Source organism: Carex rostrata, chromosome 35 (genome assembly GCF_964058835.1).
Source record: "Carex rostrata chromosome 35, lpCarRost1.2, whole genome shotgun sequence".
Classification (NCBI taxonomy): Eukaryota; Viridiplantae; Streptophyta; class Magnoliopsida; order Poales; family Cyperaceae; genus Carex; species Carex rostrata.
Genome location: NC_135952.1, coordinates 3,983,608 through 4,006,126, shown reverse-complemented (window position 1 = coordinate 4,006,126; position 22,519 = coordinate 3,983,608). Strand labels below are relative to the sequence as shown.

The following is a 22,519-nucleotide window of genomic DNA, read 5'->3' as shown; positions in this document are numbered from 1 at the left end:
GATCTATGATTATTTTATTTTTTCAGAAGAAAAAAACAAGCACTTAATTCCATATTAATTATGTGCACCATAGATTAAAATACCTATAAATTTCATAAGATATAGCTCCAGTGTGACTGTCTAATTAACTAGCGCAACTAAAGCATGCCATCGGGTTATATTTGAGTACAGCACCACCACCACCTGCTATTTTAGACGCATCAACTACAAGCAAAGGAGATAACTTGCACTGAGGTAACTTGCGCCTTCTCACTTTTACATGGCAGATACTTCAAAAGAAAATAACTAATTACAAAGGATAAAAATTTTGCCACTCAGGGACAAAACAAAAAGGTGAATTTCTATATACACAGAAATTAAAAAACTTACCAAATATAATACAAGTTATCAGTATCTTGTTTCTGAACCCTGCCTAGCAGTTCTACCTTCACTAGCTACACCTCCAATGCAAAGAATACGGCGCGGTAGTTTGAAAGATTGTGAAACATTTTCCTGAAAAATGAACAAAAAAAAAGAAAAGAAAGAAAAGGTAAGCTTTGATTTGTGATGCAAACAGGTAAATAAAATATATATAGAACATGGGACAGAAAAGATTAATATTCACTTGTTGCATAGGAAATTGAGGCGAGATATAGGTCCAAACTCCAAACATAGTTTTCATCAGTAATTAGTTCCAAACATTGGTTTCGTTTAAAAAATGGCACTGGTGACTGGTATGAGTTGCTTGGTATAACCCAATTTGAACTGCACAAACTTTGACGAATATATAGCATGTTCTTATAATGGATGATGAAACGTCCGTTTGAAACAAATATTAAATCTATAATTAAACGATGAATTATTATGATGTGATTATAATTACAATTTTTACGAGTTATAAAGAGAACTATAATTTAGAAAATTCACGCAGGTCATTCGCAAAAATTCGTATTATAAAAGAATTAATTTCAAATTTAGTCGGTTAGGTTGATTAATGAATAATTAATTGAATATGTATAATTTAATATTGAATTAATCGGATTACAAATTAGAATGATAAAATTCGAATAGTTCGTAACGAATTTTCAAATCAATTTCAATTGAAATCCAATTAACTCACCCAATTCATATCAATTAGAACCTCTGTAATATTCTGGAATTGTTTCATCCGTTGGATATGCATTTAGCACGAAAATTGGAACCATTTGATCCATTCGATTAAGGAGGGATGGGAATTAACTCTATTTAATCAAATATTCGGGTCCGGCCCCCTTTCACCTTCCTCTCCAGTCCACCCCACTCCGTCCCTCTCTCACTTACAGCGTAACCCCACACCCCAAACCTTAAAACCCTAAACCCTCCGCCCCCTCTTCCTCTTACAGCGCAGCCCTCCACCTACGACAGCGCACCCCCCAAACCCTCTGCCTACGACAGCACAGCCACAACTCGACCTACGACCGCACAGCCGCCGGCTGAGACTCGGTCCAGGTTAGTGTGATACCGTTATTTTTGCTTTGAATCGGCTCAACTCAGAGTAAACTCGATGTAACTCGGCTTGACTCGGCCGGAAAATTGAAAAACTCAGCCGAGTCAAGCACTGTTCATCCGAGTTTTGCGGAAAAACTCGCCTAGACGCGAGACTCCGGTAAGTCCAAACCATGGTTAAGGCCTCCCATTGATGCAACATGCTACCGATCAGAAATTAAATTAAATAACTATAAGATATTAATTATTGACCTACAAACTGCCATAAAATATTCATCCATGATGCAACATGCGGTGAGTTCAATAAATATAGCAAGTTATTGATTTTCAGACTCCAAATCTCACCCCCAACAATCTATCCTCCTTTTTCATAGAGTAAAGAGCAATTCAACTATCTATTCAAGGTTCAGGCTAAACGTGATAGTAATGGCCATGACATCCTCTCAAAGCATAAGATCTGAAAGTGAAATGAAACCCAAACGCCCATTTTCCCATATTGAACATTTTAAAAAAAAAAAAATTCAGCATTAATGTCTCGTGTTAATTTTTTGTTTGTCTTAACAAGCTTTTTTTACCCATTTTCCTATTATTTTAGTACAAAACAAGTCAAATAAATCTGAGTTTCCGATGTGGTTCGGCCGATTCCAATTCTGTTTTACCTTAATTAGTTACCTCCTCTATCTTATCTTCTCAATCTTAGAAAATGTTAAATTTCAAATATGTTTAATTTTGATGGTGTGTACTGAAATTTTAATTACATTATCTAATCAGGTAACAACAGAAGCCTCTCATTGTGCAACGGGTTTTGGAGACACTGTTCTTCACATACTTGTTACCAAGAGGCATAATTCAATTTAAGTATTTTGGCCGCACACTTCTCTAACAAATTTATCGAAAAATATTTATCTATTATTTTTTATGCCTCAGATCAAAAGTATATCTGCAACTTTTCCTATACTAAGCCTTCAATCGCATTGGTGTCAACAGTGAAGCTATTATGTATCATCTAATTAACTAGTGTGTGTTTTGCTTGCTTTGTAGTTCAGTATTTGATAGTGTCGTAGTGAAACACGAGTTAAGTAAAATTAACAAGAAATAATTTTTGGATGTATTTGTTAATTTGGACATACCTCATTACTATCTCGTAGTAATTGCATCTTGGAAATTTTGCATAATTGCATCTTGGAAGGAAATTTTGCATGGTGTCAAGTGCAATGTTGTAAAATGCGCTTCTATGCGGCGCATATGCGTATGCGGTGAAGAACCGCATAAAAAATAATTATGCAGACTGCATATGCGGTCTACATTGAAAACAGACTAAAAAATATTAAAACCTATTACCAGATTCTAAAATTTCTTAATTCAAATAATTTTATTTATAAAAAAATGATCTGATATCCATTGTTAAAATGGATCCAATCAAATTGCAAAGACTCATCCAGATGGAGACATCCAGTTAAGTGATTTGTGAAAGGAACCTCCCAACTTATTTTATAGAGTCCTAAACGTCTTCATATATTTAATTTGATGCTGTGGGACTAAAGAATAACAAGTCCGTTGTCGCTGGCTCGCTGCGCAAACTCACTTTATTTCATTTAATGAGATGCATGCGTAGCTTTGATCATGGGTCAGTACATGAGATTTTGAGCCGAAATTTACTTTGAGATACAGATTCATATATATTTGCATTAATTAAAAATAAAAGCCCTTTGTTAAGTCCAGCTTATTTATTATTTTATTTTGGGCTGTATGTTTTCTTTGTTTTATTATATTGTGAGTATTATATCTTATTTTATTTGATCGTTTCTTTTAAAATCCGCATATATAAGTCCGCATAAAAATCTGCATATGTGACCGTATACCGTATATGTGGTATGCGGTAGTCTTCCGCATACCGCATTTTACAACACTGGTCAAGTGTTGGTTATTTGGAACTGTTTCTGCAACAGAATTCATATTCCACAATAATTCCATACAATATCTGTGTCCCTTCATTGCTGCAATGTGCAATGGAGTATTTCCTTCATAATCTCTTGCATTAGTCATTCTTACTTTCCTATCTCTTTCACGACTTGGTACAAATTGACAAAGAACATTGTAACCGCACACTTCGGCAGCAATGTGAAAAACATTTCTTCCATGAGGATCCACCAACTTTGCATAATCAGGGTAAATTTTCACGAAATTCCTTACCAACTCAAAGTCACATTTGCTTGCGGCTAAATGAATGGAAAACATTCCATCGAAAAATTGGGTGCATGCAAGATTTGGATCAACTTCTATCCCATTGCTATGGAAGTATGTTTATCCTCTATAGCAATGTACAGTGGAGTTAACATTTCGTTGTTGACCTTATATGCTGCTTTAGGATCCAACTTCATCAGCTTCATGCTGATATCTGTAGGGTTTTCGGATACCACTTTTGGGGTTTCGCGGTAACCAAAACCCGTTTAAGCTTAAGGTGCGGAATGACCGTAGAACAAAAATTTCTACAGCCAACTTAAGCTCAGGATTAAACGGGGTATGTCAGGAAACTTTCCAAGGCGGTCCACCTTCAGTATTCCTTTGGCATCAAAACCCAATTTAATCCTTTTACAGATCTACTCCATGATTGATTTCTAAAACTTTAATCTACTTACAAATTAAATAGATTAATATAACATATTTATACCTTGTTTCCAAATCACAGTTGGAATGCAGACCGAGCGAGTAGAGCCTCACCAGGGAAGGAATCGACTCGAAACGGAGCATCAGACGTCTGATGCCTCTATCGGTTGTCCACCAGGAATAACCGGAGAGCGGTTTATTTCTTCTGCCAGAAGTACCGTAAACCGCGGAATTCTGCAAAAACACTATTCACGGGGAAAAGACGAAAACCCGTAAACACGAATTTTCGGTTGCTCAGTTTCATCAATATGCAAAACTGACATACCGCGAAATTCGGTAAAACACTATTCATCGATCCCGTAAATATTCTCCACAACAACCCGCAAGATTATACGTTAACTACGTATAACTTTCTTTTCTCAACCGAAACACTATTTGGGAGAGAAACCGAGAAATAGAGAAAATACCGATCCGATTCTGCACGAAACGGTATGTGTGAATTGGTGAATTTCTCTCTACCCCTCCACCCCTATTTATAGGGTTTAGGGTCGGTTGCCAAAGGACCAAAATGCCCTCCAAGTTCAGCCTATTTACAGGATATGCCATTGAATGGATAAGGATGACATGTCATGTGGATAAGATCGATGACGTGTCATCTGGATAGGATCGATGACATGTCATGCGGATAAGCACGAATCTGAAAAGACCCGAATGCCCTCGGCCCGAACACAAATAATATTCGTATAATTATTCTGAACAATTATATATATATTTTTCTTTCGGTTATTTGTTTCGGTATCGATGACATGTCATCTGGATAGAATCAATGACGTGTCATGCGGATAAGCTCGAATCTGAAAAGATCCGAATGCCCTCGGCCCGAACACAAATAATATTCGTATAATTATTCTGAATAATTATATATATTTTTCTTGCGGTTGTTGTTTCGGCAATTTATACAATGTGTCCTGCACATTTATAAATTAACCGGTTAACTTTTATACAACGTGTCAAACACGTTTATAAATTAACCAATGTTTTTGCTTGTTATTTTTACATAACATTTATAATTTAATTATAACACGTATAATTAATTATAACCATCTTATCATTGATCATAACCAATTTATAATCAATCAAAATAAGATTCTCCGATTAACTCCTATATGGTGTGACCCAATAGGATCTGTGTTATGTTGGTAAACAGAGTTAAAACTGTTTTAACTTCTGTTAGTCATGGGTGGCGTCTGGCAACACATCATGACCATCCAATTACACAGATGATGCTGTACTGTACAATATCACGATCCAGTAAACAATTTACTTGTGTCTGTTCTTCTGTCTCATAGCTATCAGATCAGTTTCAAGGTAGATGTGTGTCATCCTTGCTAACTGAATCTTTTCTTGATCTTGAGCAGATTATCAAATATGATTACTCTTGTAATCATACCGCGCGCTGATAATCTTACTCTATCAAGGGGCCCAGTGATGCTATAACTCGTATAGAGATACGAGGGACAAGTAGTACTTTTGGTAGACTATCACTTCCTCAGCTAAGCTATATATATCAAAAAGCTACCGTTATGACTGCTTTTTACGGACAGTGTTAGATAGCAATCACACATATATATTTCTTAGTGGGAACGATAAATACCTCATACTTTAGAACTTTGACACTGAATGAAAAACATAAATGACACGAACACAATTCTATTTAATGTTTTCATTCGGGGTCTGTCAAATACCATGTTCCTAGAACATGTATCTATGTGATTAAAATGACATCTCGTGTCAAATGGTTTGTAAAACTTAACCATCTTTTAATCCACATACTAACCTTATAGCGGTAATCAGTGTTCCTGCTAATTACCTTGGTTAGTGACCTTTTAAGATTAAGAGTATATATCATCTATATTATGGAGTTTCACAATTTCAGTCATGAACTCGAAATGATCCATAAATTCAATAATACTCAAGGCAACAAAATGATATTAATCATCCAATTCATGAACAAAGCTTTATGATAAATTATCGTATTATTGACTGCTAGATTATTACAAACTAACAATCTCCCACTTAAGCTAGGAGTCAATCATCGTAGACCCTACTTATATACAAAACTCTATATTCTCTAAGATCTCGCAGATCCTGAGAAAATCTCACAGCCAATCTTCTATGTGTTCCAAACTCATAGAAGCATTAAGCATCTAGTGCTTGGCTTGAGGAAGAGATTTTGTGAGTGGATCAGCTGTGTTGCTGACTGTGTCAATTCTACTTATCTTTACATCACCTTTATATTAATTATATCTTTTATAATTAATTATAAACATCTTATGATGTTTATGATCTTTCGTATTAGGTGATAACGTTGTAGACGAGAAACATATCCTTAGTTCTTCTCAAGAACTTAAGGACATTCTTTACTGCATTCCAGTGCTTTATGCCTGGATTAGCCTGATATCTACTCGTCACACTCAAAGCGTACGAGACATCAGGGTGAGTGCACAACATGGTGTTTATGATAGAGCCAATAGCCGAAGCGTATGGTACTCTACTCATAGTGCTTTGCTCATCAGTTGTCGAAAGACACTGAGTCTTGCTAAGCTGTGCACCATGATTCATTGGCAGGAATTCTCTCTTAGAATCCTGCATGCTGAACCGATTCAGCACTTTGTCAATGTACGTGCTTTGACTTAATCCTATAAGTCTCTTTGATCTACCTCGGTAGATCTTTATGCCTAGTATATAGACATCCTCGCCCAAGTCCTTCATCGAGAAAACTTTTCTTTAATGAAGACTTGGCTAATTGCAATAGAGGAATATCGTTTCCTATTAAGAGTATGTTATCTACATATAAGATTAAGAAAGGCGATGACACTCCCACTAGTTTTTCTTTACACATAAGATTCTTCTTCGCATTTGATGAAGTCAAGCTTTTGACTTCTTCGCCAAATCGAAGATTCCAACTCCGTGATGCATGCTTCAATCCATAAATGGATTCAAGAAGCTTGCATACCTTCCCAGCATTCTCTGGATCTTCAAAACCCGTAGGCTGTGTCATGTACACATCCTCTTCTTAAATTTCCATTTAAGAAGGCGGTTTTGACATCCATTTGCCATATTTCATCATCATGAAATGCAGCAATTGCTAGGAATATCCGAATTGACTTAAACATAGCCACGGGTGGAAAAAGTTTCATCAATTCTCAGAATTTGTTTGAAACCTTTTCGCTACTAGCCGTGCTTTGTAAATAGTCATATTGTCATCCATGTCTGTTTTCCTTTGAAAACCCACTTGTTAGCTATGGGCTTCACCCATCAAGTGGTACAACTAGGTTCCAAACCGTGTTGTCATACATGGACTGTATTTCGGATCTCATGGCCTCCAGCCATTTATCAGAGTTAGGCCTATCCATTGCTTCCGCATAGGTCAGAGGATCTTCAGTTTCAAAAACTGAGATCTCGTGCAGTCCCAAGTACCTCTCGGGTGCATGGACTGTTCTTATTGACCTACGTAGCACTTGTTCTTCAGGCTGTCGAACTTGATCCACAACTGTCTGCGGATCCAGTTCTACTTCAACTTGCGTTGAAGCACTTGAGCTCGAGACTAGAACCTTATCCACAGCTACTTGTGGACTTGGTACTTCCAGATGCTCATCAGCCAAAAAATCAAGAGGTGGGTTAATCTGATCTAGTTCAGATATTGTATTGTGTGATGTATCTTGAATTTTTTCAAGTATTACATTACTCCCACTACTTCCTTTTGCGAGAAACTCGTTCTCCAAAAGTATACCATGACGAGCAACAACTAATTTGTTCTCGGACTGGTAATAGAAGTAATATCCTTTCGTTTCCTTAGGATACTCTACGAAAAAGCACTTGTCAGATTTGGGATCAAGTTTGTCAGACGTCAGGCGTTTGACAAATACTTCGCAATCCCATTTTTAAGATAAGACATATTTGGGATTTCCCAAACCATAACTCGTATGGAGTCTTTTCAACTGACTTGGATGGAACCATATTTATAGTTAGTGCGGCAGTATCTAGTGCGTGTCCCCAAAATGATTTTGGAAGGGTGGCGTCACTCATCATGGAACGAATCATGTCCAGCATGGTTTGTTTCATTTTCTTGGCAACACTGTAACATTGCAGTGTTCCTAGAGGTGTGAGTTATGAGACTATCTCACATTCCTTTAAGTACATTTTGAAAACCATAACTCAAGTATTCGCCTCCACGGTCCTACCGTAATGCCTTAATACTTTTGTTCAGTTGATTTTCTACTTTAGTCTTAAATTCCTTGAACTCGTCAAAGAATTCAGACTTATGTCTCATGTAAGTCAATACTTTCATGAAACGTTTTGAGTCTTTTGTTATTGATGTTAAACACGGGGTTTTCCATTTCTAGCATATAAAGACCATTTAACAAGTAAGATGGTCCATAATATGTCTCATTTTTATAAATAGAACATCTATTGTCCTTTTATAACAAACGAGAAACCATTCATCTCTAAACACGAGATTGATATGATATTTCTAGAAATGGTAGGAACAAAATAGACATTTTCTAGTTCCAGAATAAACCCGCTAAGCAAGTACAATTCTATCCTACCGACTGTAACGGCTGCAACTTGTGCTCCGTTTCCAACTCGGAGTTGTACTTCCTTATTGCGTAACTTCCTCTTAGTGCGTGCATATTCGTGCAAATATGAGCACATGATCCAGTAGCCAGTACCCAATCATTAACAGAGGTCGCAACATTAATTTCAATAACATAAATACTTGAGACTGAGACTTTTGAGACATTCTCAAAATTCATATCTCCAAGACACTCCGGGCAGTTTCTCTTCCAGTGACATTTGCTATTGCTAAAATAGCAGTCAGAGTTAGCAGAAACATTTATCTTGGGAGAGTTCGTTCCTGGAACCAACTTCCCTTTGCCTTTGTACTTAATCGCCGTTTTTCCCTTTTGCTTTCTTGATCTTCCTCCCACCTTCTTGGATCATGAGGACATGAGAGCTATTCTCAATGTCTTTATCAGTGATCCTCAGCATCCCTTGGAGCTCCTGCAAGCTCTTATCCAACTCTTGCTTATGGGAGTTCACAATGAACTCCGAATAGCTGGGAGGAAATGAGTTCAGGATAACTTCCGTGGCCAACTCGTGGCTCCACGGACAGTTAAGCTTCTCCAGTTTCTCATCATCGCTTGTCATACGAAGCGTGTGAGTACTGACAGAGCTGCTCTCTACTATTTCAGCAGGGACCGGTGTATTTAGGATATATTCCCTTTTCTCACGCATGTCTACTTTTTCGAGTAAGGAGCGTAAAGAAAAAGACGTTTCTTTAGCCATATTTCTACAACGTTTAAAGTAAAGATTTTAGCTTTGTTCATGTAATGTTTTATTCAATGAATAAAACTCCCACTGCAAATTTGTTCTATTCCCGTTTGCAGTAGGACCAAGATCCATGTTTTCACCAATAACCAAGGCAGTGTATGCATATCATGGCTATCAGTTATCTTAGGTAAGCAAACATGCTAATCACATCTCTTTGTGATTCTTAGTTTCGTTAAAACATCACGTGTATTTAACGAAGACTTTGCCCCGAGCCTAAAACTCTTTTAGAAATCATCGGTAAGTAACCTCACTCTATTTTGTTTTGTTATGTCTCACATAACCCTCGACCACCAAAGGTAAAAGGCGATGCCCACTGAGCAGGTTAATCATCAACCAATGAACAATAGTTTGAGGAGGATAGAGTGGGAAGGGCATACTACTTAATATTTAATGGGTTGGTGTTTATGCTTAACAGTGCCAGCAATATTTAAAAGGAGGTTTGCCAGAAAGAACGACTAATGTGATTTTATTCATATCTAAAGAGACCTCTTTCATATGCTTCATTAAGCAGTCGTGGAAAGGAAGTCTAGAAAGAATACCGAATGTGATCCCCATTACTTTCTATCCTTAGCAATACCATTTCGCCAGAAAGAACGACTAATGTGATTCTATTCGTATTTAAAGAGACCTCTTTCATATGCTTCATTAAGCAGTCGTGGAAAGGAAGTCTAGAAAGAATACTGAATATGATCCCCATTACTTTCTATTCTTAGCAGTACCTTTTCCATATGCTTTGACTTGATTAAGCAGTCAGTTCTTGTAACTAACTTTAGCTACCGTCTATCTTGTAGAGGTAGTTTTTATGGTTTCTTATAAAAATGATAGATCTAATCTATACGTTTTTATATGATAGCAGTAAATCTAATTTACCTATATATGTGACCGAGTCACGTATATTTCTTTCAGTTCGTAATGTTGACCTTGGTCAGCGTTACGGACACGTGAAAGTTGCTTGTCAGAAAAAATACCGATTGTGATCCACTTCCTATCTTCCTCAAAGACCTCTTTCATATGCTTCAGTAAGCAGTCGTGGAAAGGAAGTCAGACAGAAAGAATAGTGAATACGATCTCATTTACATTTTCCTAAAAGACCTCTTTCATATGCTTCAGTAAGCAGTCGTGGAAAGGAAGTCAGAAAGAAACAATGTCAAATGTGATCTCACATTCATATTTTTCTTCAAAGAAAATTTTCTTTCACGGTTCCCTGGAAAGATGGTAAATCTAGTTTTACCCATTTTCATTTTAAAGCAGTAAATCTAATTTACTCTAAGCTGTAAATCTAATTTACTTATATACAGGACCAAGTCGGGTATATAATATATCAGTTACCAATTCTTTGTTTTGCAGCTATGCTCAGTTCTTATTTATACCATTTAAAGCACATAAACAATTTATATGTTTTAAAATCAGATATTCTTTTCGGTCCATAAAGCAATTTGGTAATGTGACAAAGTTCCTTTTGGGCCAGCCATTAGGACACGTGAAAGGGGCTCCCAGGAAAGATCGGGGTCACAAGGACCGCTAAGACTCAATCTTTCCTAGACAGAACCATCTCTTTCTTGTGTGGAAATGACAGCTCTTACTCAGGTACTTTATTGCTTCATCACATTCTTCGATGAACTTTACTTATCCGAAGTTGAAAGTTTTGAAAACGAAAACATAAAGAAAGCATAAAATCCTATTTTATCTTTCTCGGTCGGAAAACCGATCCAAGAAATGTAAAAGTTTACATTTCATAAGAAAGCATAAAGAAAGCTTAAATCTAATTTAACTTTCTTAGTCGGTAGAACCGATCCAAGAAAATCTCATTTCTAATCGGTTTTGGACTTAAGCTGCAAATGTAAGAATTAAACTGATATACGGTATATGCACCTAATTTGCATAAGTTATAACTTTTAGAAAATCAATCAGCGGGAGAGCCTTGTGCTCTGATACCACTGTAGGGTTTTCGGATACCACTTTTGGGGTTTCGCGGTAACCAAAACCCGTTTAAGCTTAAGGTGCGGAATGACCGTAGAACAAAAATTTCTACAGCCAACTTAAGCTCAGGATTAAACGGGGTATGTCAGGAAACTTTCCAAGGCGGTCCACCTTCAGTATTCCTTTGGCATCAAAACCCAATTTAATCCTTTTACAGATCTACTCCATGATTGATTTCTAAAACTTTAATCTACTTACAAATTAAATAGATTAATATAACATATTTATACCTTGTTTCCAAATCACAGTTGGAATGCAGACCGAGCGAGTAGAGCCTCACCAGGGAAGGAATCGACTCGAAACGGAGCATCAGACGTCTGATGCCTCTATCGGTTGTCCACCAGGAATAACCGGAGAGCGGTTTATTTCTTCTGCCAGAAGTACCGTAAACCGCGGAATTCTGCAAAAACACTATTCACGGGGAAAAGACGAAAACCCGTAAACACGAATTTTCGGTTGCTCAGTTTCATCAATATGCAAAACTGACATACCGCGAAATTCGGTAAAACACTATTCATCGATCCCGTAAATATTCTCCACAACAACCCGCAAGATTATACGTTAACTACGTATAACTTTCTTTTCTCAACCGAAACACTATTTGGGAGAGAAACCGAGAAATAGAGAAAATACCGATCCGATTCTGCACGAAACGGTATGTGTGAATTGGTGAATTTCTCTCTACCCCTCCACCCCTATTTATAGGGTTTAGGGTCGGTTGCCAAAGGACCAAAATGCCCTCCAAGTTCAGCCTATTTACAGGATATGCCATTGAATGGATAAGGATGACATGTCATGTGGATAAGATCGATGACGTGTCATCTGGATAGGATCGATGACATGTCATGCGGATAAGCACGAATCTGAAAAGACCCGAATGCCCTCGGCCCGAACACAAATAATATTCGTATAATTATTCTGAACAATTATATATATATTTTTCTTTCGGTTATTTGTTTCGGTATCGATGACATGTCATCTGGATAGAATCAATGACGTGTCATGCGGATAAGCTCGAATCTGAAAAGATCCGAATGCCCTCGGCCCGAACACAAATAATATTCGTATAATTATTCTGAATAATTATATATATTTTTCTTGCGGTTGTTGTTTCGGCAATTTATACAATGTGTCCTGCACATTTATAAATTAACCGGTTAACTTTTATACAACGTGTCAAACACGTTTATAAATTAACCAATGTTTTTGCTTGTTATTTTTACATAACATTTATAATTTAATTATAACACGTATAATTAATTATAACCATCTTATCATTGATCATAACCAATTTATAATCAATCAAAATAAGATTCTCCGATTAACTCCTATATGGTGTGACCCAATAGGATCTGTGTTATGTTGGTAAACAGAGTTAAAACTGTTTTAACTTCTGTTAGTCATGGGTGGCGTCTGGCAACACATCATGACCATCCAATTACACAGATGATGCTGTACTGTACAATATCACGATCCAGTAAACAATTTACTTGTGTCTGTTCTTCTGTCTCATAGCTATCAGATCAGTTTCAAGGTAGATGTGTGTCATCCTTGCTAACTGAATCTTTTCTTGATCTTGAGCAGATTATCAAATATGATTACTCTTGTAATCATACCGCGCGCTGATAATCTTACTCTATCAAGGGGCCCAGTGATGCTATAACTCGTATAGAGATACGAGGGACAAGTAGTACTTTTGGTAGACTATCACTTCCTCAGCTAAGCTATATATATCAAAAAGCTACCGTTATGACTGCTTTTTACGGACAGTGTTAGATAGCAATCACACATATATATTTCTTAGTGGGAACGATAAATACCTCATACTTTAGAACTTTGACACTGAATGAAAAACATAAATGACACGAACACAATTCTATTTAATGTTTTCATTCGGGGTCTGTCAAATACCATGTTCCTAGAACATGTATCTATGTGATTAAAATGACATCTCGTGTCAAATGGTTTGTAAAACTTAACCATCTTTTAATCCACATACTAACCTTATAGCGGTAATCAGTGTTCCTGCTAATTACCTTGGTTAGTGACCTTTTAAGATTAAGAGTATATATCATCTATATTATGGAGTTTCACAATTTCAGTCATGAACTCGAAATGATCCATAAATTCAATAATACTCAAGGCAACAAAATGATATTAATCATCCAATTCATGAACAAAGCTTTATGATAAATTATCGTATTATTGACTGCTAGATTATTACAAACTAACAATATCTTCACAGTAGTATCTGATAGCAACATGCAAGGTCGTGTCTCCCTTTTCATTTATTTCTTGCAGCACATCCTTGACAATGGAAGGATCTATTCGAATGATCATCTGGATGAACTCAAGGTTTCTAGCCTTGGCAGCACAATGTAGAGGTGTTTCTAGCATCTTGTTATGCGCTTTCAACAGGACCTTCTTTCAACTGTTCTTCACATACTTGTTACCAAGGGGCACAACAAACTTGTTTTGCAAGTTTTTCATTGTCTAGGATGTGCTGCAAGAAACAAATGAAAAGGGAGACACGGCCTTGCATGTTGCTATCAGATACTACGGTGAAGATATTAGCATGGAGCTGATGAAGTTGGATTCTAAAGCGGCATATAAGGTCAACAACAAAATGTTAACTCCACTGTACATTGCTATAGGGGATAAACTTACTTCCATAGCAATGGGAATGATAGAAGTTGATCCAAATCTTGCATGCACCCAATTTTTCGATGGAATGTTTGACATTCATTTAGCCGCAAGCAAGTGTGACTTTGAGTTGGTAAGGGATTTCGTGGAAATTTACTCAGAGTTGGTGGATCCTCATGGAAGAAATGTTTTTCACATTGCTGCCGAAGTGTGCGGTTACAATGTTCTTTGTCAATTTGTACCAAGTCGTGAAAGAGATAGGGAAGTAAGAATGACTAATGCAAGAGATTATGAAGAAAATACTCCATTGCACATTGCAGCAATGAATGGACAGGTATTGTATGGAATTATTGTGGAATATGAATTCTGCTGCAGAAACAGTTCCAAATAACCAACACTTGACACCATGCAAAATTTCCAAGATGCAATTACTACGAGATAGTAATGAGGTATGTCCAAATTAACAAATGCATCCAAAAATTATTTCTTGTTAATTTTACTTAACTCGTGTTTCACTACGACACTATCAAATACTAAACTACAAAGCAAGCAAAACACACACTAGTTAATTAGATGATACATAATAGCTTCACTGTTGACACCAATGTGATTGAAGGCTTAGTATAGGAAAAGTTGCAGATATACTTTTGATCTGAGGCATAAAAAACAATAGATAAATAATTTTCGATAAATTTGTCAGAGAACTATGCGGCCAAAATACTTAAATTAAATTGTGCCCCTTGGTAACAAGTATGTGAAGAACAGTGTCTCCAAAACCTACCAGATTGCTCAGGGGCAGAATTTTTCCAAAGAGTGGTTTAATGATGTAATGGATGTCAAACCACCACCATCCTTGGAAGATAAATGGGAGAGAACTCAAGTCATTGGATTGGGCTCCGTGCTGATCACAACTGTAACATTTGCTGCCGCTTTCACAATCCCTGGAGGTTATAATCAAGATCACGGTACACTAATTCTAGTGAGGAGCTATATGTTCTGGACATTTATTCTAGCAAACGCCTTGTCGTTTATCCTAGGATTCTTATGTTTATTTGCACTTCTTGTTAATGCTTTGCCAGGTGTGCCTATAGATACCTTTGATTTTGCTGCATGTATGTTTATGTTGACAGCATCTACTATGGTTGTGATTTGGATTGGGGTTGTATGTGACGCTAACTCCAATTTGTTTGCCAATTGCCATCATCCTCCTTGTTCTCTCTCTGCTTATAGGGTCTCCTGCCATGCCTTTGGCTTTATTCGGTGAGAGAAATTTTTAATTCGTTAGTGATCTTGTTGTTAGGGGGAGAGGTATATTGTCAATTTATGCAATATCTCTCATGTTCATTTTTGGCCTGGCCTTGTTGATTGTTTTTTTGAAATCCTAATAGAAACTATCAGGTGAGCCTTGCTGATTGTTTAATTTCCATTTTCATTCTCTATCCAAGTCTGCCTTGTTTGCTTCATGAAGCATTTGTTTTTGTTAATGTTCTTTTTTTGGTGACACACAATGAACATTGTTCCTATGTACTTGGTTTGTTGGATGTTCTTATGATGGATGTATCTATTTTTACTGATGTTTTCCCTGAAAAGGCAGAATGTTTTGTTAATTTACATTAGATATTTTTTCAAGTTAGCCATTGCAAAGTTAAAAATTCTGGTTAGTTATCAGTTATCATCAATATGAAATTGCTAGTCAGGGCCCATGTTCTCTGACTAGTAATCATGTATATAGTACAACTATGAATATGTAGCATATATATTGTGAAATGGAATGTTAATATATATGTTAAAAGAAGCAATCAAGCTTCATCGGCTTTCATTGTCATATTCAATTAATTAGAACATAATAGTCTTTATTTATTTAATTAGAATTTGATCGTTGCTCAATTATTATAAAACAGTACGACCATTTATGAACTTAATGTAGCGGGTTTGAATCGTATATTCGTATGCTTTCATTTCTAATGAATAGCCGAGTCGGAAATAAAACTTTTCCTTGGAGCAGATTGATTCGTTGATGTACTCTTCATTGTTTGACGCTATATAGCCCGAGTGCTTGACTTATTATTTGATTTAATTCTATACAAATTATTTTGCTCCTTTTGCGGAATGCAATCCCATCTGTTATTATATTTTCAACAAATATGTGTATTGAACATGATGATGACATTTTTTTTCAATTTGTATTTTTTTCCGGTTGTTTGATTTTTTTTTTTTTTTTAATGGTAAAAATAAAAGACTGCACCGGCTCTGTTCATACTTGACGCGTGCTACGACCAGTGTTGTAAATAACGGTATGTGGTCGTCGGACGGACGGGGTACCGCCAAACGATTAATCGGTATGTGGCCGATTCATCGGAATTATTATAACATAATACTACGTTTATTTTTTCTTAATGGATAAGCACTTTATATTTGTAAGAAACACGTCTATTTAATGAAAAATAAATTCAAGAATTAAACTTTTTCAAATACTAATAACATATTATTTGAAATAAATGAAACATTCTAACATAAAATCACTAAATTTAATTTATGATAACAACTTAGTTTCATAAATGAATATGTCGTATTAATTGAAAATTTTACATGAGTAATTAGTAAGAAAAATATATGATATATAAATAACGGAAGAATTAATCAATTTCAAAGTCAGTATGAAGAGAAAACATATATAAAAATATTGAATGTATGTCTAACTACAAATAACTATAATATATAATTTATAAAACTTATTATCACACATTATCACAGAAAAAAAAATTAATGTGAAAAATAAGTAATCACTGGAATAAATGAAAATAAACAGAAATAAACGGATGATTAAACTGTAAAACGGTTGATTAATTGGAAAAACGACCGATTAATTATTTTTATCTGCAAACAGGTATCCGTTAAGTATATTTGTAACGATTTGACCACCATTAACGACTAAACGGCTGTTAAGACCGTTTTTTTACAACACTGAACTTCACGGGACTTTCAAGGCTAACAAAACACTACAAGTTGCGGGAAGTCGGAAGAAAACAAGTCAAGCCCAACAGGCTTCCTTCCAAGATGCAGAAAACTACAAGTGCCATTTGTAGAAAAATGGACTTAATTAATTAATTTGTCGGGAAGACTCCAGGACTCAAATTCATATGAGGTACCTAAGTATTACGATTCAACGGTCAAAATCTACAATCAAATATTCTGTTATCTTAGAGTACATAACACTATCCCCCCCACCCCCCCAACCCCCCCAAATATATATATATTTAGTTGACCATGTGATAAGATTTCCCTCGAACATTTTGTCAAACACCGTCCGTACATGTTTTAAGCTCTCGACATGTTTTTATTTTTAATGTTGTAGGTCGGGTTATGCAAATGAATTTTTTTTTTTTTTTTGGAATACGTACTTGTCATGACTAATTATTTACTTGATATAAATACGCGAGTATATTCAATTTTTTAATGGAAATAGATTATGTTGACTATTAACTTGAATAGTAGAAGAGAGGAGTAAGCAAATTTCTTTTATTCAAAAACTTATTACACTACTCACTTATCTCATACAATCACGGACACACATATCACAATAGGAGTCTCACCTATTTATACAAGTACTAAGTCGGTGGTAGAAGTTTCTAAACAATTCATAATGTCTCTACATATTCTACATATTTCTAGTATTTTCCTTTGTCTTGAATAATCTAGAAATTGAACTTTGGGCTTGGGCCTCGGTGCTGTATTTCAACAGATTATTTGGTAATTTTTTAGTAGTGTTTTTAATGGGATACCTTTAATAGTCGTGCCAAAACAGAATTTACTTTGATCCTGTTGTTTTTAATGGTGTTTTCTGAAAATTTTCCGACCCGACCGTTTAAAATGATATATTATACCTAAAGTAACTCAAATTCTGAGTTTAGATCTATACCATCAGATCTGTTTTGTATTAAAGGTATCCTATGCATTCCATCTCGGATCAGAATAGATAGGATTCTGATCAGACGATCTTGATTTAAACACAAAATTTGAGTTACTTTAGAGATTTTGACTCGACCACCGCTTAAGAGTTTAAACGATCTCAGTTAATAAGGATTTAGTCGAGGGTCCCAGATGGCAAGCTCGCTGCACAAATACAAGTAGTTGTATCTGCCATGGCGGATCCGGAACAATAGTAGGACAGATGCATTAACTCAATGAAGAGAATATTTTTCAGTTGCTTATGATCAAATCAATCCAATTAATTTACAAACAATGGATAATTTCGTTTCTTTATCTCTCAAATATGTTAACAATTTTGGATAACTAATAAAATGGTACCAACAAGACTGAGACAACAAGAATGATCAGAGAAATGCACGAGAATGATGAACACAAAATAAAAGATAGTGGATGAAATAAATTTTTTATTTTTTGACTTGAAAACAAAAATAATTAGGAGTTCAAACTACACATATTTAGAATTTTAATACTTAGATATGTGTTTAATTGTTTTCTAATAGCATTATAAAATATTATAAATAAAACTTTAAAATTTAAATATGACTGAAATTCGAAAGTTCTTTCTGGTTAAACTAGTTGGAGCCACACTCGGATATGATGTCTCGGGGAATGAGAGCATTTCTCTTTATATAAGTCTATGAAGCTGGATTCTTTGTGCCTTCTGCTGAGTAAGACTACAAACGCTGTGTACCAATTAAGTCCCTCCAGGCCTCCACATGAAAAATCTATAAAATAGGAGGAGAAACTTCAGATACGATTAAGATACATGGGTCCCACACAAATATATACAATATATGCAAATGCAACACAACAATTTTAGAGTATGTACCAGCAAGGTATGATTATATCCATCGGTGTCGACCTTCCACTATTTCTCTTGGTAGATCAGGAAAGTATTTTAGCACCAAATCAGCATCATCGATTTCAGAGAGATCGACAACAGGGCAAGGAGATAGATTTATTAAATTACAAAGTTTTCAGAGAGATCTATGATCATTTTCTTTTTCAGAAGAAAATTACAAGCACTTAATTAATTCCATATTAATTATGTGCACCATACCATAGATTAAAATACCTTGCATTTAATTTGAAAATGAACAAACATCTCCTACAATGATTAACGACTTGCAAATACCACTTTCATCTATTTTTCATATTAAATTTGATAAGAAACCCAAGTTTTGCACCTCACTGCCACAAATCCTACTATATATGTTACTGTATTTAGTTTGCACGTCAATCATAAATTTAATCTTCACATCTCATTTCCTTCTCCCTATTTAGAAAGATATTTGTTAATTTTTAAAAACAAAGGACATATATTAAATCATGGTAAAAAATGTACGAAAAATAAAACCTGTGAGCTATTATACTTGAAAAAAGAAAAAAAAAAGAAAAAAAAAAGGAAAACGACAAGTGTGTTTGAAAAATAATTTACTAGCATCTGCCAATTGAACTCTTGTATTGTCACATACATGTATCACTGTTGTAAACAGCGCAAAAAAATATCGAATTGGATTTAAATAGCGCAAAAAAATTTCTAGGGAGAGCCCAAATTGATCGGTACCAATAGATCACCACTAAAACTCAAAATCCAGGAGGGGGAGGGGCGGCTGCCCCCCTGTGCTACAGTAGATCTGCCCCTGACCACAACTATTTTCGTTTCAATTGAAATATAAATTTCATAAGATATAGCTCCAATGTGACTGTCTAACTTGCACAACTAAAGCATGCCACGTCCAAAAATGTGTTCACTCATGCCATCGGGTTATATTTGAGTACAGCACCACCACCACCTGCTATTTTAGACACATCAACTACAAGCAAAGGAGATAACTTGCACTGAGGTAACTTGCGCCCTCTCACTTTTACATGGCAGATACTTCAAAAGAAAATAACTAATTACACAGGATATATAGGCTAATGTAAAATTTGGCCACTCAGGGACAAAACAAAAAGGTGAATTTCTATATACACAGAAATATAATTAAAAAACTTACCAAATATAATACAAGTTATCAGTATCTTGTTTCTGAACCCTGCCTAGCAGTTCTACCTTCACTACACCTCCAATGCAAAGAATACGGCGTGGTAGTTCAAAAGATTGTGAAACATTTTCCTGAAAAATGAACAAAAAAAGAAAAGAAAAAAGTAAGCTTTGATTTGTGATGCAAACAGGTAATTAAATGTATATAGAACATGGGATATAAAAATATTAATATTCACCTGTTGCATGGGAAATTGAGGTGAGATATAGGTCCAAACATAGTTTTCATCAGCAATTAGGTCCAAACATTGGTTTCGTTTAAACAATGACACTGGTATGAGTTGCTTGGTATAACCCAATTTGAACTGCACAAACATTGACGAATATATAGGAGCACCATACTGAAAGAATGCTGCATAAAAAGAATTCAAGAAGAACATTTAAAGAGATGAAGATTAGTAGAAAATTCTTCATATTTAATTTTGGAATTAGAAAACAAAACAAACTTAATCTTTAAATTTCTGCTCAACCACCTGAGTTATTAATTATTTCTTATAATTTTGGCTAAATAAATTAGCTACGAAGTCCCGATGGAAAGCTGCGCATGCCATCCATAAACAAATTACAGATCAAATAGAACTAACCTCTGAAGGGCTGTATTCTGATGGCATCGACAAAAACCACATTATGAGTGAGCTGGTATGTCAGACTCTCCGGCACAGTAGGGTCCACTTGGCCACAACTTGACCAATAAGAAGCCCTTGAATTGATCTTCTCACTCGGTTCAAACGTATTATCAATGCTTTCTTCTGGGTAATTGTCAGTGCTAGAAGCACCAATTGTGTAGGAAATGCAACTTTTAGTAGCCTCAGTCGAAACGAGGAGTTGGCTGAGATATGTGTAGATCTTGTGATACATTTCATTGTTTCTCCATTTTAGAGTGGAACTGGACTCGTCCAGTGGTGTCGTGCCAGTGCCAGTGCCAGTGGTGATCTCTTTGATGCTCGTGAAGAATGAGACCTCTGGACACAGTTTCGTGCACAGCCGCTTACTAAAACCATTTTCAATTACTGGAACATAGAATAATATATAAGTAATTCAGTAGATAAATTAATCAATATATTCCAAATTAAAAGATGAAAAGAGCTAGAAAAATGATTTACGAAATTGACGCCAGGATGTTGAGACAGCGGTGGCGCGAACGAGATCAGCTGGATGAAGGAGGTAGTTAAAGACGCTAGTCGCGGAATCAGGTCCAAGCCACTTCAACAAATCCAATCCATTCCAATTCTCCATCCAACTTAATTAATTCAGCTGGAAATTAGTAGAAAGGGTTGCCTATATATTCTATTCTGTTACAAAAGAAACAATCTGGAATTAATGAGCGACCACGTGACACGTATTTGACACGTCTGCTGCCTACGCTAGCTGAGTTACGTTGGCCAAACGAAGGAAATTAATAAAAATCTGCTAAGGAATCGTAGGAACCTTCTTTTTCAAATCCAACCACTCATTTATTTAGAGATTCGTGCATGAAAATCACTCATTTCTTGTATCTTGACACGCAATCTCTGTTGGAAATTAATTATATATATATAATCGGATTGTTGGAATTACAAAGCCTTGATATATATATTCTCACTGGCACTCACGCCTAATAAGAAGATTCTTGAATTTTGTAGATTGGACTTAGGTCTTTCTCTATTTTTTTATTATATATATATATATATATTTATTTTCCAAATTTAAGCTGCTCTTCAAAAAGAGTCGGTGGTGCTATTAATTCCAACAATTTCCTCATTTCTGTTCGCTGGTCCCCACTTTTCAGTAGGCAGCTCCTTCGGTCAATATTAATCTCGTGGGTCCCTTTCCCCAGACTTGGCCTCTTTTAATATTTTGCTGCCTGTAGTGTAGGCCTGTAGGGTAGACTCTTAGTAGTTTTTGGTAAATTATTGGATAGAATTAAATTTTAAGCTCTGTTAAGAAAAACGGTTCGATAATAAAAAATTAAGAAAGTATATATTTAACTTTTTTTTATTAAAATGTCTCAAATTCTTAAATCATGTAGAATAACTTCTTATAAATGTGAAAAAACTTAAAAATATAACAAAAAGAGAAAGTAACTAAATTTATATTTCTAAAACTTGAAGACAAATTAGAGACTTCATTTGTAATGAAACAAATTAGAGAAACAAACAAACATGCATACAATATATATAGAACTAATTAGCTTTATGTTATATTTTGTTACTTTTGTATGATTAATTTATGTTTTCACAAACTAATTTTGTTTTAAATAAACGATATTTTGTTATATTTTATCATATTTAAATGTCAAACTAAAAAAAATAAAAATGAATATATATTATTTGTACTTCCAAATTGAAAATAATCAAATCGAATTAACAGATATCTTTATTTCAAAAAATAAATAAACAAAAAAATGAATTACAT

The 22,519-nt window shown here is 35.3% G+C and overlaps 1 protein-coding gene across 3 annotated transcripts; it reads right to left on the bottom strand.

Annotated features, from left to right (window-relative positions):
- Positions 1–307: 307 nt before the first annotated feature.
- Positions 308–21,366, bottom strand: LOC144549578 (F-box protein At4g00755-like). Of its 3 annotated transcripts, none has more exons than XM_078298351.1 (5): positions 21,229–21,366; positions 20,710–21,135; positions 20,305–20,477; positions 20,079–20,197; positions 19,795–19,960 (listed from the first exon to the last, which is right to left on the bottom strand). In XM_078298351.1, the coding sequence occupies exons 1-5, from the start codon at positions 21,359–21,361 to the stop codon at positions 19,834–19,836; spliced, it is 978 nt and encodes a 325-aa protein (XP_078154477.1). In that variant the 5' UTR covers positions 21,362–21,366; the 3' UTR covers positions 19,795–19,833. The 3 variants fall into 3 exon arrangements, with proteins under 3 accessions (XP_078154479.1, XP_078154477.1, XP_078154478.1); XM_078298352.1 differs by having other exon boundaries at positions 19,795–19,874; XM_078298353.1 differs by lacking the exons at positions 19,795–19,960; positions 20,079–20,197 and adding an exon at positions 308–492.
- Between the last annotated feature and the right edge of the window lie 1,153 nt (positions 21,367–22,519).